General features: G+C 35.9%; 1 protein-coding gene across 2 annotated transcripts in view; it reads left to right on the forward strand.

Moving 5' to 3' along the window:
- The window catches only part of RASA2 (RAS p21 protein activator 2), a 49106-nt gene that overhangs the window by 22585 nt on the left and 10677 nt on the right, over window positions 1-15844 (forward strand). For both annotated transcript variants that reach the window (XM_060767801.2, XM_060767802.2), the window contains exons 7-18: window positions 719-791; window positions 1263-1339; window positions 2888-2986; window positions 4245-4401; window positions 4501-4649; window positions 7124-7238; window positions 7920-7994; window positions 9017-9140; window positions 11286-11392; window positions 14122-14208; window positions 14294-14371; window positions 15023-15096. In XM_060767801.2, coding sequence (XP_060623784.1) covers window positions 719-791; window positions 1263-1339; window positions 2888-2986; window positions 4245-4401; window positions 4501-4649; window positions 7124-7238; window positions 7920-7994; window positions 9017-9140; window positions 11286-11392; window positions 14122-14208; window positions 14294-14371; window positions 15023-15096 — 1215 coding nt within the window. The remainder of the gene's footprint in view (window positions 1-718; window positions 792-1262; window positions 1340-2887; window positions 2987-4244; window positions 4402-4500; window positions 4650-7123; window positions 7239-7919; window positions 7995-9016; window positions 9141-11285; window positions 11393-14121; window positions 14209-14293; window positions 14372-15022; window positions 15097-15844) is intronic.

A 15844-nucleotide genomic window follows, 5' to 3' on the forward strand; every position in this document is an offset into this window, starting at 1 on the left:
AATACATACATTCTATGTCAGTTTTTTAAGATGTAAGGAAAGTTACATGTAGCTTTTTGGTTTCACAATGTTAGTCACTTAAAATATAATTTAATTTTTTGCTATGCTAAGCAATTGTTGTTTGAAGTAGTTCTAGGTGGTGTACAAAATCCCTCCTGCACCCCATTGTTCTAAAAACAAGCCAGTGAAATAGGCTTTTAGTTAACCAGAACTCTCAAGTAATCAGCAGGAAAAATTGATGAAATACTTTTCATTAAAATTAAAATGCATATATAATACAGTAAAACTGTGTTACATTAAGTTAAGCTCATTTTAATTTGTTTTTAATTACTGTATTTCAATATTAACATCAAGCTTATGGTATAGTATAGTATGGGGTGTAGTATTAGGCCTCTTTTAATAGTATATCTCAAGCAATCAGAAACTACAATTGTCTGGCATCTACCAAGGCCCATGGGTGCCAGTTAACTGTGAATCTACGGTATAGAAACATCCATTTTGCATTCAGATACCTAGCTGTTCTAATGATATAGCACTCACATAGAGTTCATTAGAGCTACATAAATTCAAATAATCAGTAATATCAAAATTGCCTTTCCTTCTGAAGATGGGTCTTTCATTAAAAATATTTAGTGATGCTTTTGTTCCTATCAGTATAATATTTTTGTAATTGTATGTTTAAAGTTCTGTATGGTAAAACTGTACCATGTTAAAACAGGAATGATCAAAAGAAGACAAAAGTAAAGAAGAAAACAAGCAATCCACAATTTAATGAAACATTTTATTTCGAGGTAACTAATTTTCTATCAGAATAACTTGTTGGCGTGGTGCCTCTTAATTTCTGCTGTTAAGTTTCAAATTTGTTAGTTACCTGTGAAGGAATTCTTGAAGAAGTTACAAATCAGTGAATGTGGGGTGTCCTACAGGGAAGTTTACATAGGGAAAATCAAACTCCTTAACACCCAGAAAAGATGGGGAAATAGGAGAAAGGGAGATGGCAAAGGATAGATATGAACAAAATGATGGAAATGGATTAAACCCAAAGCCTCATGAAGAAGTGGGATCTGATTAGGATTTTTTCAAGAGAAAAGAGAGCTCCTGGTGTAAAATGTAGCTTTGTACATATTGGAAAATTATTTTTAATTCAATGTTGATTCTTTTTTTAGTAAATGGGTAGTATTGCAAAAGCATGTACTTCAAACTGTGGGTTAAATGAGTCATATGAAAGGAGAAAGAAATTACTTTGCAGGTTTTACTTACAGGTAACCAGATCCAGTAGTTACACCAAAAAGTCACAGTTTCAGGTAGAAGAAGAAGACATTGAAAAGTTGGAAGTCAGGTATGCTTTTTGGAGTATTATTGCTATTAGTACACTGTTACTGTTTCCATGGAAACAAGTGAAGTTAGAAAACTAAGACGTTACCATGAACACAGGCCATTTAATGCATTTCGAAGCTAGCTTCAAACTGTGATGGCCAGACAAAAAAAGTGAGATTTTGATGTGCATCAGTGCTCTGTGGTTTGCATAATAACTATGCAGGCCTCAAACTGGTTCTGGAATATCATCTGTAATCATCTGCACAGCAAATCACTTGTCCTCAATACGAACTTGAAACTACATTAAATTAAGTAGTCCCGTGTAGATGGAGCCCCTGTGATTTCTTAAAAACTGTCAAGATACAGAATCTCCAACTTAGGTAGGGGCTTTAGTGTAAAATTAAAGCCAATTTAAACTTACCTCCAAAACATCAAATCTTTAATGGTTCAGTGTAGTCTCAGTACTTACTTTACATCGCAATTCTAGTGTAATAAACATTTATTTGACTTTTAAAAATATACTTCTTTTTATACACATTTAGAAAAATAAACTTTTATTCCTGTCTTAATGTGATTAAATTGGATGGCACCTTGTCTGTATAATGTTATGATTAGTTTAGGGTTGCCACACTTTCTTCCATGTTGCCTTGATGTTGGACAGAGATGACAATCTGTCGCTACTTTAAATGTCGACTACAATGGTCCGCAGCCATAGCCATCACAGCTAATGATGTAGAATGCTGAAAGCTGCAGTCTAGAGATGTGCTCTATGGGAAAACATACAAGTACCTGGGACTGGAACTATAAGGAGGAGATAGATATGAACCTCATTCCTCATCCTACTGGAATCATGGGAGACATTCAAACTGTGATTTGAATAGCTAGCTACTAGTAAGGAATATCTTATGTTATAATATGACTTCAACTAAACTTTACTGGTAGATAGTCTGGAACATATGACTTCATATCACAATAAGTGTATCTTGTAGAAGGCAAAAGGGGACATTGGTTACACCAAAACACAATGGATTTTATTTTTCTTCTTCTTAATATATGTGCTGTCTTAACAGAAATATCAGTGAGGTAAGACTCAGCAACCCAGAGTGCATGCATTTGGGACTTTTATAGCTTTATAGGTTGTGAGAATTTGAACAGTTCTTGCTAAAAATAGAAATCAGTGCATGTGTCATTGAAGTGTCAGAGTTGAGTCAGAATAAGCAATAAAATTGGAGTATAATAAAAGCAAAAATGAGTGGAAAATGCTTGAGTAGAAAATGGTAATGTCACTTACTCCTTTCTTTGAGTACCACAGTCCCATCCAGTATTGTTTTCATCTTGCTGATACAGACTCACTATGCTGACATGTCCGTGGTTGCCTATTACAGAAATAAGACATTTTCTTTCTCTTAATTTAAAGAAATTCTTGAGAGTGATATTATAACCTTGTGTGTTTGCATGCTGAGTTGGTGTGATGCTCTTCATGATGACATTAAATTAGATAACTTCTCTTTAAAGTTAGGTCAATGTTGAGCATGATGCTTAGAGTGACAAATTATTATTTAACTTTCAGAGTTGACTTATGGAACAATGGTAATTTGGTGCAGGATCTCTTCTTAGGAGAAATTAGGATTCCTGTCAAGGTATTAGGAAGTGATTCCTTCCAAGCATGGTAAGAAATGGAACAAAAGGCAGCTTGTCACAAATTATAGATGTTGTTTCATGCGTTATATTTTAAGAGTGGTAACAAAAAACCAAGGAGTCACATGGCCAATTGTTTCCTTCATACTGCTGCAAGTTTAGACAGCTCATTCTGTTTTTCAGTTACATCTGTTGATTCCAATACACCTGGCACATACTCTGGCGGTTCATCTCATTGACAATGATTATTTTAAAAAATCACAAACAACTATTGTTGTTTAAAAAATATTATTTTTAAAAAATCACAAACAACTTCACTATTAATTGAATGCAATAGTAAGCCTAATCTTTGCAAAAGACCAAAAGGAGCAGAATGCCTTGAGAAAGCTCCATGTGCATAAGAGTGCAGCCAGGACATTTCAGAGGCAAGAAACAGCCTCCTCCAAAGATGCCAGCCACAGATGCAGGTGAAACGTCAGGAGAAAATTCTGCTAGGACATGGCCATACGCCCTGGAAACCACACAACATCCCAGTCTTGGGTATGCTAGATTCAATTACCATTTCTCCAGATACTGAATTGGTAGAGATATTTTCCTTTTCTTGACTAAATGGTCAAGTTTAAAGTTCAGGAATCTTCCATCATCAGTTTTAGAAGCCAGCAGATGTTGTATAGTCCATTAAAAACTAGCTAGTGGAAAATCAGAAAACTGCACTCTATTGTCTTCTGCAGCTGTCCTTTAGTTTACAGCCGAAATATATGCCAGATATGGTTGTTTCCTGCTTTTCTTTTGTATCAGTTAAAACTATTAGTGTATTGATATTTTTCTTCCATTACAACTCAATTCAGTCTCTAAACACGGTAATGTTTAAAATGAATCAAATAAACTTGGATGTATTTAGTTACTAATTACAAATCATAGAATCATATAGTTGGAAGAGACCTTGTAAGCCATTCAGTCTAACCCCCTGCCAAGAAGCAGGATAATTGCATTCAAAGCACCCCTTCAGATGGCCATCCAGCCTCAGTTTAAAAGCTTCCAAAGAAGGAGTCTCCACTCCACTCTGGGGCAGAGAGCTCCACTGCTGAACAGCTCACACAGTGAGGAAGTTCTTCCTAATGTTCAGGTGGAATCTCCTTTCCTGTAGTTTGAAGTCTAAATTGATTTCTCTGTTAGATTATGTGAGTTAAAACTTTTTTTCATTCTGGACCTACATTTATTTGGTATTTTGCAAATGAAATATCACTTTATATCACTAATGTTAAACTTCCATTTACTTTTTTTTAAAGGTACCTTCTTCAACCAAGGGAGAATGGGAATAAATCTACTAAAATTGATGATCATGGATCACTCAGACTAAACATATGTTATGCTGAAGATCATGTCCTTCCATCAGAGTACTATGTTTCCCTCAGAGACTTGCTGCTAAAGTCATCAGATGTGGAGGTAGTTCTGTTGTGGGTTTGAACTTGGGATACTTTTACATTTAACATTCCAGTTTTATACAACTGGTATTTATTTTGGTCATATCTTCCCTTTCTGTAGCCCATTTCTGCCTCTACTGCTTACATCTTGGCTGAAGTGTGTCGTGATAAATATGATGCCATTTTGCCTCTTGTGAGAGTGTTACTACATCATCATACACTAGTACAATTTGTCACTGCAGTGGCAGAATTAGAATTGAAGGATACTCAGTAAGTGCAATTTTTTTCTCTTCCATCCTTGTCTCTGCCATATATGTCCATCTATTGCCAGATGTATATGCATAAAAACTTTTCTCACTAATTTTTCTTTGAGATTATTTTTCTCAGAAAGTATTAAAAATATTTCATCTTTTCAGTCTAGATCAGGCATGGGAAAACTTCAACCTTCCAGGTGTTTTGGTGTCCAAAACACCCGGAGGCAGAAGCTTGCCTATGTCTGGTCTAGATGCTTTGACCAGAAACATAGAACAAGTAATTTAAAATTCCTATGCTAGCCTGAAATGTATCATGGGTCTTTATACTGACCTATTACAATTTGCATGTTTTAAAAAGTTTGCCAGATCCTTTGATAACACACAATGAATATCAGATAAGATTAAAAATAAGGCTTTGTACCCGTTTCTTGTGGGAGAAAAGGTCATGGTAAGAACAAATTTTGATAGCTATTAAGATTAGCCAATTTTTAATGAACCTTGGTATTATTATCCACTTACTCTTCATCACTAACTGGTTATTTTAATGGTTATTATAATTACTCATTTTAATTTTGAAGAAATAAAAAGCAATTGAAACAGCATCCCAACTATTGGAAAAACAGCCCCCTCTTTGCCCTCCCCCATGCGCTAAAACACACTCTATTGGTCATAAGAGACATTTTGCCACTTTTGAACGGAGGAGGAGCATTGAGCCATTTTAGACCCCAAAGAAGCTTTTTGGAAAACAGTAAGCAAACAGGACGCCCTTTCACCTAAATTGTTCGTGGGGAGGTAAAAATATAGTGGAAATTCCGCCCAGGCATCCTAGAGGGCATTTGAGGGCCAAATTATTATTATATTATTATTATTATTATTATTATTATTATTTGCAGAGTGTGTGGGGCTTATCCAGCTCCTCTCATGTTATAATGTTACAAATTACTTTTGAGTGTAAGAACTAAGAGTTTAAAAGACTTGATATATTCTCTGCTACATTTTTGATGCTAGCATTACAGTAGTTCAACTATTATCTACAAATTACACTATGTAACAAGATTTTTGTCCCTGGGTTATAAATGTCATTTCTGAATTGGTGCTATCATAAAAACATGGAAAAGTTGATTAAATTGCAAAAACTTTGTTTTTGCAGGACATCCTGCTATAGTTTTTCAATAAGTATCTGATGGAGTCTCAACTAATCCAGCATAGTTGGTGGCAGCCACAAAAACAAAGTTTCTGAAGCATAACTGCTTTCAAAGTAATTACCACACAATTAAACAAGAAATAACACTTGCAAATCAAGAACAGATTTTTTCCCATTTTTTTACATAGTGTTATCAATAAAGCAAACTAGTATAGGAACATGTGTTTGAAAGAAAGTTCTGTATTAGAGTTCTGATCGATGTATACTTCAAAACGTTCTTCTTAATAATTAGATTATATTGATTAACATGTAATATTTATGATGGAGCCCCCGTTGGCGCAGCGGGTTAAACTAATGAGCTGCTGAACTTGCTGACTGAAAGGTCTACAGTTCAAGTCTGGGGAGTGGGGTGAGCTCCTGCTGTTAGGTCCAGCTTCTGTCAACCTAGCAGTTTGAAAACATGCAGATGTGAGTAGATCAATAAGTACCACTCCAGGGGGAAGGTAATGGCACTCCATGTAGTCATGACTGCCATATGACCTTGGAGGCGTCTACAGACAACGCCAGCTCTTCAACTTAGAAATTGAGATGAGCACCACCCCCAGAGTCAGACACAACTAGACTTAATGTCAAGAGGAAACTTTTACCTTTACTTTATAGTATAGTAAATTTGATTCCTACATATATTTGTGAAAGGTGACATGAACAGAACCAACTCCTTTTAATGTGGTGCCAGAGGAGAGTTCTGTGGCCACTATGACCTGCCAAAATGACCAATAAATGATGCAAATCAAGCCCAAACTCTGTGTAGAACTAAACTGAGGCTATCATAGTTTGGAATGTAATGAGACAAGGCTCTGTAGAAAAGGCCATAATGTTTTGCAAAGTAGAAAGCAGTAGAAAAAGAGGAAGCCTGCATTTCAGAAGGGTAAACTCAATAGAGGAAACTAGAGCCCTGAGTTTGCAAAATTTTGACAGGCCTTTCAGTAAGTGTCTGGAAATGTTTCTCAGTTATGAGTTACCATTTGTTGAATCTCACTTGATGGCAGTTCACCACGAATGCTATTTTGATTTGTCAACTTGAGTAGAATAGTTCTATTTTTAGGGCAGAATTTTTACTTGTCGTTCATCTTAGAAATAATTTGACGTTGATCTAGGCATCTAGTAGACATGGATATACTTTTACCATTAGAGCTCAGACTATTTTAACCATAATACAGTTGTAAGTAGGAAGACAACCCAGTTTCCTGCATGCTCTCTGTGCATAAACAAAGCAAATATCTTTTGTTTATGATTAATACATTCCTTCTGTTCAGAATCTTCAGTTTTTTTGTGTTGTATTGCAGAGAGGCAAATACAATCTTCCGAGGAAACTCCTTAACTACTCGATGCCTCGATGAGATGATGAAAATTGTTGGAAAGCACTACTTGAAAGTTACTTTAAAACCAATTCTAGATGAGGTATAGTAATATAATTCATAAAAACTCTTTGAATATGTTGAAAAAAATGCTGGAAAAAAATCCAAACTGCTTATAAAAACATGATAATACACGAGAATGAAAACTCATTTGTGTCATACTTAAAATGGCTCTGTTTCTGTCCAGAGACCCGATATGCCAGTATGGAAGCTGCAATATGCCAGTATGGAAGATGCATTCATATTTAGAATATGAAAATCATTCTATCACTAAGTTTTAATTTGTAAAAGTTGTGAAAATGCTGTAGCATGTATTATTACCAATCTGTATATTGGATAATCACATTCCATAATCTGTTAAGTATAAGGGCTCAATATGTTTCCAAAGTCTGAGGACCAGAATCTTTATAGTATAATAAGGAAAATATATAGTATGTTTTCCTTTTCTTTTAGCCTCTTATAAAATTACCACTATGTCTCATTTCTTTCTATTTAGATTAGCTGCACATTTTCCCTTCTTTCTATCACTTCTTACCAGCTATATATTATCTGGCAAAATCAGTGTAAAAGAAGAAAAGTGCTTCTCAATTACCTCTGCTATAACTATGAGGAACAGTGCTTATAGCAATATTCCCCTGTGTTTCCTCAGCATTTAGATTATTTTTATGTATTAGGTACAAACTTGATTGTACTTTACTTCACACAAGACTTACTCTTGTTTTAGATATGTGAAAATCCTAAACCTTGTGAAATTGATCCTTTGAAACTGAGAGAAGGAGATAATGTAGAAGTACACAAGGTAAGCTTTGCGGTGTTGTCCAATGCATATTTGAGGGACATTTCAGTAATTACTGTCAGAAATATTAAAAATTAACTAGGTATTTTTAATTACAAAAATGTGAGTCAAGCACTAAAAGAGTTAAATGCATGCAATGACTCAGCAAAAGCTGCAATTCAATTTAAGCAGGTGTGCCTATAGCGTAGTAGGCCTCAGTGTTAGTTGGCCTCAGTAGGAGAAGGCCCTAGGTTGATGTGTGTAAAGCTGCTGTGTGAAACTCTTGTATAATTTTGGTGTGAAAAAAGCTCTGTGAGAGCGAAGCTAGAAGCTGTTTATCTGCATGAGAAAGAAGTATAAGGAACTTCATTTGTGTTATGGAAATCTTGTTCTTGTAAATAGTGCAACTATATTATTTTACTACAAAGAAAAGCCTCCTATGGAAGAGATAACATTGGTCTGTGTGTTTGTTCTTTTTATCACTTTGGGCTACTGGTGCTGCATCATGCTGCTGATAGCAAGTTACTCTGCTATACATTCATGGGGAGGGTCTTTTATTAATAAGTCTACTCACCCAACAATGACACATAATGAACTCTTTGGCATTGTAACAGTGACCACAATATAATTTCAACCACAAGGAAAGAATTGAAACCTATTTTCTTCCACTTGTGAAATCTCCTTTCATACACCAATATTGTCTACTTTTCAATATCATTCATTAGAGGTCAGATTGAACTTGAAACTACTGTAGAGCAATATAGAATATTGATCATGCTCCTTACGTACTGATGATCAAATGCTGGATCTGCAATACTTCTATCTGGCCTTGGCAGTTACTACTAATATGGAAATATTAGTGATCTGTGATAGAGGTAAAATGGAGTGTTAGAAAAGAGAAATAATTCTATGTCAGTTTGATGTTTTGAACAAGACCATGTTAAAGGTTTTCTCGGTGACCTTATCATTAAAACTGTGAGAAATCGAACTCTTTATATTTTAATATGAAAGGCTTGATTATTTGAAATCATTTGTTTGTATTACAGGAAAACCTGCGCTGCTATGTTGACAAAGTATTCAAGACAGTTGTACAATCAAGTATAAGTTGCCCTACATTGATGTGTGATGTGTTTTGTTCCCTGAGGCGCTTGGCTGCTGAAAGATTCCCTAGTAAGTATGTCAAGATTTTGGAGGTGGAGGGGTGGGGGAATCTTAACATACGACCTGATTAAAGTCTCTCTGAAGTCCATGAAGATGTCACCTGACAAAAAAAGATCATAAGTAACTGAAATGGCAGGATCAGCAGCTTAATATTATTTGATGGATTTGTAGAGGTTATTGTAAATATGTGCACAAACATACATTCATTAAATGACTGTTTCACATGATCAGAGCTGCACACCTATTACTTCATATAGCGCAGTGCCAAATAAAAAAGGCAAAATAATTTCAGATGATTCTGTAAAATGTTAGTAATAAAAGTAATAGCCATGTATCTGTCACTTTTACATGCAACTGTTTGAATTTCTAAGTAGAAGGTATTTCCATAGAGAGCACACATCTCTATGCTTTAAAAATAGAATTACCTTTTCTATAGAAAATTGGTTATCCTTTGGAAAAGCAAGTATTTATATTACATTTAGCATCACCTGTAATAACAGCATATAGGCTGTAAGTTAGGGTTACATGAACAAAGCCTTGAATCCTTCCGATCCAACCTAAAAACATGGATTTTTAAGCAGGCTTTTGGCCTCAAGTAAGCTGAAATGGGTCCATATGAGGTTGACACTCTGGCACTTTAGTTTGAATTGATGGTAGCTAGTTTTAACTACTGATGGTTTTGCATTTTAAATTCTGTTATTTTATTTTTTTATGTGTTGATAGTGGTTGTTTTATAATTTTTTATGTGATACTGTTTTGTACTCATGTATCGTTTATGCTCTGCAGTATCTTGTAAGCCGCCCGAGTTCCTTTTGGGAGATGATGGTGGGATATAAATAATGAGGATGATGATGATGATTATTATTATTATACGGTTCAGGTTGACCCTATTTACGCGACCACTTCTCTCTCTTTGAACCTATCCGGGCCTTAAGATCTGCCAAAGAGGCCCTTCTCTCAGTCCCACCTCCGTCACAAGTGCAGTTAGAGGGGACGAGGGAGAGGGCCTTCTCGGTCATGACCCCCCAGCTCAGTAACGCCTTCCTCAGGGAGATCAGGCATGCCCCCTACACTTTCAGCATTCGGAAGGAATTGAAAACCTGTCTTTATAAACAGGCTTTTGATAATGGTTAAACAAAATAATACACAGCAGTTGGAGGATTTAAATGGAATTAATTTTCTTAACTGTACTTCATTTGTTCCATCAACCAGAGCAGTGGCTGAGATATTTTAATTGCTTTTATATAATACAATCCCTTTTTATTTATGGATGATGGTTGTGTTGATTAAATATGTTTTGGTTCACTTCATATTGATTTTGTGTTGTTACTTTTGTTAATTTAATTTAAATTGGTTATTTGTTTTATTATTTATCATTTGTATTATTCACATTGCTGTAAGTCGCTCGAAGTCCCTTCAGGGAGATGGGATGGGATATAAATAAAGTATTATTATTATTATTATTATTATTATTATTATTATTTTCCAGTTGTGAGCTTCCTGCTCACTTCCTCTATGAGACTGAAAGAGGTTTTTTTCTGTGTTAAATTAATCTAAGTTTATTGTTGTGTCCAAACCTGGCAAACAGTGCTTATCTTTAACTGTGGTTAGAGAAGGTATGCAAATTGTGGTCCTTCAGGTATTGTTGGGTTAATGCTCACAATAGTCTTAGCCAGCATAGCCAGCTGTAGAGAATGAAGGGAGTAGAAATCTGTAACCACACTTCATCACCTTGGTTTAGAGAAACCCATACTGAACTGTGGTTATCTCCCTGGCTTATTTCCTTAAACCTGGGTTAAGATTGTTTAGTAAGCAATGATTCATTAAAACAAAAACTTTAAATACCACACAGCTGCACTGGAGCTGGGAAAGAAGATTGTACAAAGCCAAAGCATTAGCCTTTAACTTGAAACTGTAGGTGAATATTCCATTGGAACAGATTTGTGTGAAGTGATTTTGGTCTGTGGCTCATAACCCATAACAAAACATCTTGCATCATAACTACACTTCCATTTCATGCTACTTGCTAGTTCTCTATTCTGCAAAAGAAGAGAAGCCCTTTTCCTACTGACTTCATTCTGCTAAGGTTTTTCACTGTCTTCACTTCCTACTGAGTTATAATACATTTTACATTATCATGGTTTTTCTCTGCAGATGACCCTCATGTACAGTATTCTGCAGTGAGCAGCTTTGTGTTTCTTCGTTTCTTTGCTGTAGCTGTAGTATCGCCTCATACTTTCCATTTACGACCCCACCATCCAGTAAGTTTTCCTAACATTATGTTCAACCTCTATAGGCCACCTTTGTTAGGAGGATATGTATAGAAATAAGAATAGTGTTTTTACAGCAGAAGGACTGTTGAATTGAGAACTTGGAAACGGTCTGATTTTTTTTAGTTGACTCTAGTGCACTGCCTTAAATTTGCAAGAAATTCTGAACTGTTTCCATGTATGAAAGTACTTAGCAATTAAATAACCTGCATGTGGGGGGAAATCAGGTGTTTAGGTGATTGATATTCTGATGATATCGCACATACTTGGATGCTTTCCAGCTTAAGGAATCAGGTAGTAGCTTGCTATCCCCCATCTGTGTGAGTCACAGAGCCTACGAAGGAGGAGGACAAGTTGCTTACCTCTAACTGTGATTCTTAGAGTCGTCATCTGTGAACTGGCCATCCTCCCCTTGTAACCATTCTGGGAACTAAGGGACTGGGTGAGAAATACACTGGTATGACACACAGGGAGGGGACAGGATGACTGTCAAAACATTTATATAAAATCTGAAGGTTTTGAGTGATGTGCTGCAGAAGTACAAATAAATTCATTTGTGTGAGCTCACAATGACCACATGAAAAACTACAATTTGTTACCTGTAAAAAATTGGAATAACAGGTAAGCAACTTGCCTTTATTGTTTCCCCAGAATCTACAGGGTTAGTGTCCAATGGCATGGTTCCAAGTTGTGCTATGTACAGCAGTCAACATGTCAGCTTCACACCTTTTCTTACTCAAAAACCTGGCTCACTGGCTCTTCTACATGTTCTGGTTTCTTACTCCTGTTGCTTACAGTTATCGGTCAAATTGTTATGAGGGATATTAGTGCAACTACACTGTGGATATAGTCAAAGTATCTGTTGTACCCCATGCCTGGGAACACCTATGACCACAGCACCACGCATGAGTCCAGACTATAAGCAGCTTATTGTAAAAACACATCAAAAGTACAGGGAAAATCAGGAATAAAAAAAGAAGATGTATATCCAAAAAGGTTTAGCAATAAGCAATAATCCAACAGGAATCCAAATGTCTCATACAGATTCAAAGGTAATACAGTCCAGGAATAGCCGAAAATCACAAGAACAGCTTAAGTCCACAAGCAAAAGGTATACTTAGTAAAACTTGACCATGAATACAAAAACAGGAACATAGAAACTTCCAATATACTTGAATCCAAAACCAAAGGCTTGACTTGAAACAGGAACCAGAGAACTCAGGCCTATCTTCTTACTCAAAACACTACACTGCCTGAACTAATTCTTAGGTAAACAACTTGCCAATTAATAGTCACCCATGAAAGTATTTTGTCTCCCATGAATTCTCTCTCCAACTTTCCCATGTAACCTCTCTGGCCTGTGATGCTTATTTTCCGCTTTGATCTGTAAACGAAGACCTTTGTTGATTTCTGTACCTCCAAGGGTTTTTCCTGGGAGCCTTCTGTATCACTTAGTTCTCTGCCCAGCTCCTTATCTAGTTTCTGGCCCCTCTGACTGACCTTGAAGGCCTGCACTTTCCCAGTCAAATTTCTCTGAGAGAAGCATCATTCCCTTGACTTAAATCTTCATGACTTCATGACCCAGGAAATCCCACAGGCAATCCCACAATCCTCTCTAAATCATCAGTGAACCCACCAGCCTCAGGAGCAGCCTCAGGCTGATCTGTACAACGTATCTGTACAACAATAATCTCAAAATAGCAAATGTTCAAATGGATTTTTTTCTTTTTAATTTTTGAAATATATTTCTTATAGCCTCTTGGCTCCAAGACATTAAATATTTGTCAAAGCTGCTTTAAATAATTTTGGGAACAACTTTTTTTCGCAATTCTTCCCGGTTCTCGGACCAGTATGCTTTTAGTGCTTTTCACTCCTCACTAGCACACAGCATTTGCAAAGTGCTTATCCACTCATTTTAACCTCTTCTCTCAACTATCTTTGCTCACTCTTGGCTTTCATCCTTCTTTTCTTCTCTGGTCATTATTAGCAAGATAAATTTTGTGCCTAGAACTGGCAGTATTGTTTTTAGCTAATTTGTTTAGACACCATTTGGGGATATGACAGTGTGTTTAAGATGTTTAATAATGAAACATTTGTTTCCTTGTTACCTTCAGAGAAGTATAGGAGATTGCCAGGGACTACTAGGTGAAAAGCACCTGTGTGTGCACCTAAACACATAGATGTTCTCTATTAATGGAGGTCTGTAATAGATTTTATGTCATTGAATCCATGACGATCCAGTGCTGTACAATACAACCCTCATATTTAGCAGGGATACATTCCTGGAACCACTGGGGCAATATGAAACCTTGGATAATTATGACACTTATTGAAATGAATGCTTTCCAGCAGAAGCATACTGTAGAGTAATGGTGGGAGATGTGGAAAATGCCTAGAGAAATCACCTCCCTGGGTATTTCTAAATCCTTTGGCATGTTCTTAGAGATAACACATCTCTACTCATTTTTAGGTCATCCAGTGCAACTCTAGAATTGTGTTGGAGAAGCTACATATCATTTATTTATCTTACTGCCATTTCAGTTAAGTTTAAGTTGAAGGCTTCTGTAAGGCACCGTCGGGTTAAGGTTGTCTGGCCAAGTAGTTAGTAGCTGTATCTCTTCCAGTGTAATCTTTGAATAATAGTTGTGATCCATTTGACTTGATCTTTAGTCCCGTTTAATTATATAACATTGGAATAACCTATTTGTTAAATATTTTAGGATGCACAGACATCAAGAACATTAACACTTATATCAAAAGCCATCCAGACACTGGGGAGCTGGGGAAGTTTGTCCAAAAGCAAACTAGTAAGTGCCTGGCTTTCTCATTTTGTGATTGCTTTATATATCTTCTCTTATGGTTGACTAAGGTATATCACTTTTCTCTCTCCAGTCAAGCTTCAAGGAGACATTTATGTGTGAATTTTTCAAAATGTTTCAGGAAGAGGAATATGTTGAAGCTGTTAAAAAGGTACACAATATATGTATTATTGGGCTTTAAAGTTTTCCCTCCTCTTCCCTAATAAGCTTAGGATGGCAGTGGGGAACTGACACGGAGATGGGGACTAGTTTGGTTTCCTTTGGCTAGCAGAAGGTCACACAGAACCATTTTTAGTTTATGCCTTTCATCTCAGCTCAGTTTTGAGGGATGAAAAATGCTCCTAAATAACCATGGCACTTTAGAGGAGTTGGCAACCATTTTAGTCCACCCAGAAGTTTACTATTGTGCGGTTTAAAATTTAGGAACTCCTCCCCATCTGAAGTGGGGAGCAGGACCTTTGGGGCTCATGTATAGTTTTGGAGCCTGTAGCCGTACTGCCTTAGGAAGCATTGCATCATTTAATTCACAGAGGTAGTTGAGAGAAGTAGGTAGGGCCATGAGTTGGTGTAATTCTATATTGGTATTTACACAACATTTGTTTTATAAAAGTTAAATGTAATTTGATGTTTTTTAAAAAAATATTTACATCAATTTTGTATCAAAAATGTAGAGAAATGCAGGAAAGAAGTTTGAGTACATTTACCTTTGAATTTACTTTGTCAAACTAGAAATGAATGGCTTTTAAAAAGATACATATTTCAATTTCAAGAACAGTTATTTTAATATGTTCTCCATTTTCAGTTTTTAGACGAAGTGTCATCTAGTGAAAGTAAAGAGCCAAATATCATGAGTGAGCCAGTACATCTGAAAGAAGGGTAACTGAAATGCAAAGTACTGTATATAGATTTGTTATTTTCCTGAATACATTTTGGTAGAGCTCTGTTTGAAGTAATTCTAGTCTTTTGCTTGCCTGGCAGTTTTAAGCAACATTTATTAATTTTAATGTTTGAACTGCATTTAGCATACCTACTTAAACAGCTTTATAATACATTGCTGAAATGAATGACCATTCTATATAGTCTGTCCCTTTCAATTTACTAAAAAATCCATGCATGGAGGAAGCAAGCTTGTTATTAGCTTCACATACCCTCTGTTATCTAGCTGTGAATTGCATAATGAAAGAAAATTTCAATCTTAAGAGTTAACAAAAGTTTCCTTTCATTATTTAAAATTACGGAGAAAATTTATCGGTATAAAGAAGGGCATTTGTTAGTACTGGGAAAGAAAAAGTGTGAAGAAAAATGTTTGCAAATTAAATCTATTTGTGAACTATACACCCATTGTCTTCCTGATTTCTGTAAGGAAGAGCAACAATTGCTAATTAGAGGTAGTCTGAATTTCTACAGCGTCCTTGACTATATACATGTTCAGGAATATACCTGTATGATCACTCTTACTTCTAGTCACCAAATTTAAGCAATTAACAAACATGAGTATTTTGCATTTACTCAAGTCTAATGCACCATAAAATCTAATACACACTTCAATTTTCAAAATCCTGAAACCCAAAAAAGTATTTGCTGCTGAATGTAATGCACAATAGCAAACAGTGCATTCTTTGTA

Source organism: Anolis sagrei, chromosome 3 (genome assembly GCF_037176765.1).
Source record: "Anolis sagrei isolate rAnoSag1 chromosome 3, rAnoSag1.mat, whole genome shotgun sequence".
In the NCBI taxonomy this organism is placed as follows: Eukaryota; Metazoa; Chordata; class Lepidosauria; order Squamata; family Dactyloidae; genus Anolis; species Anolis sagrei.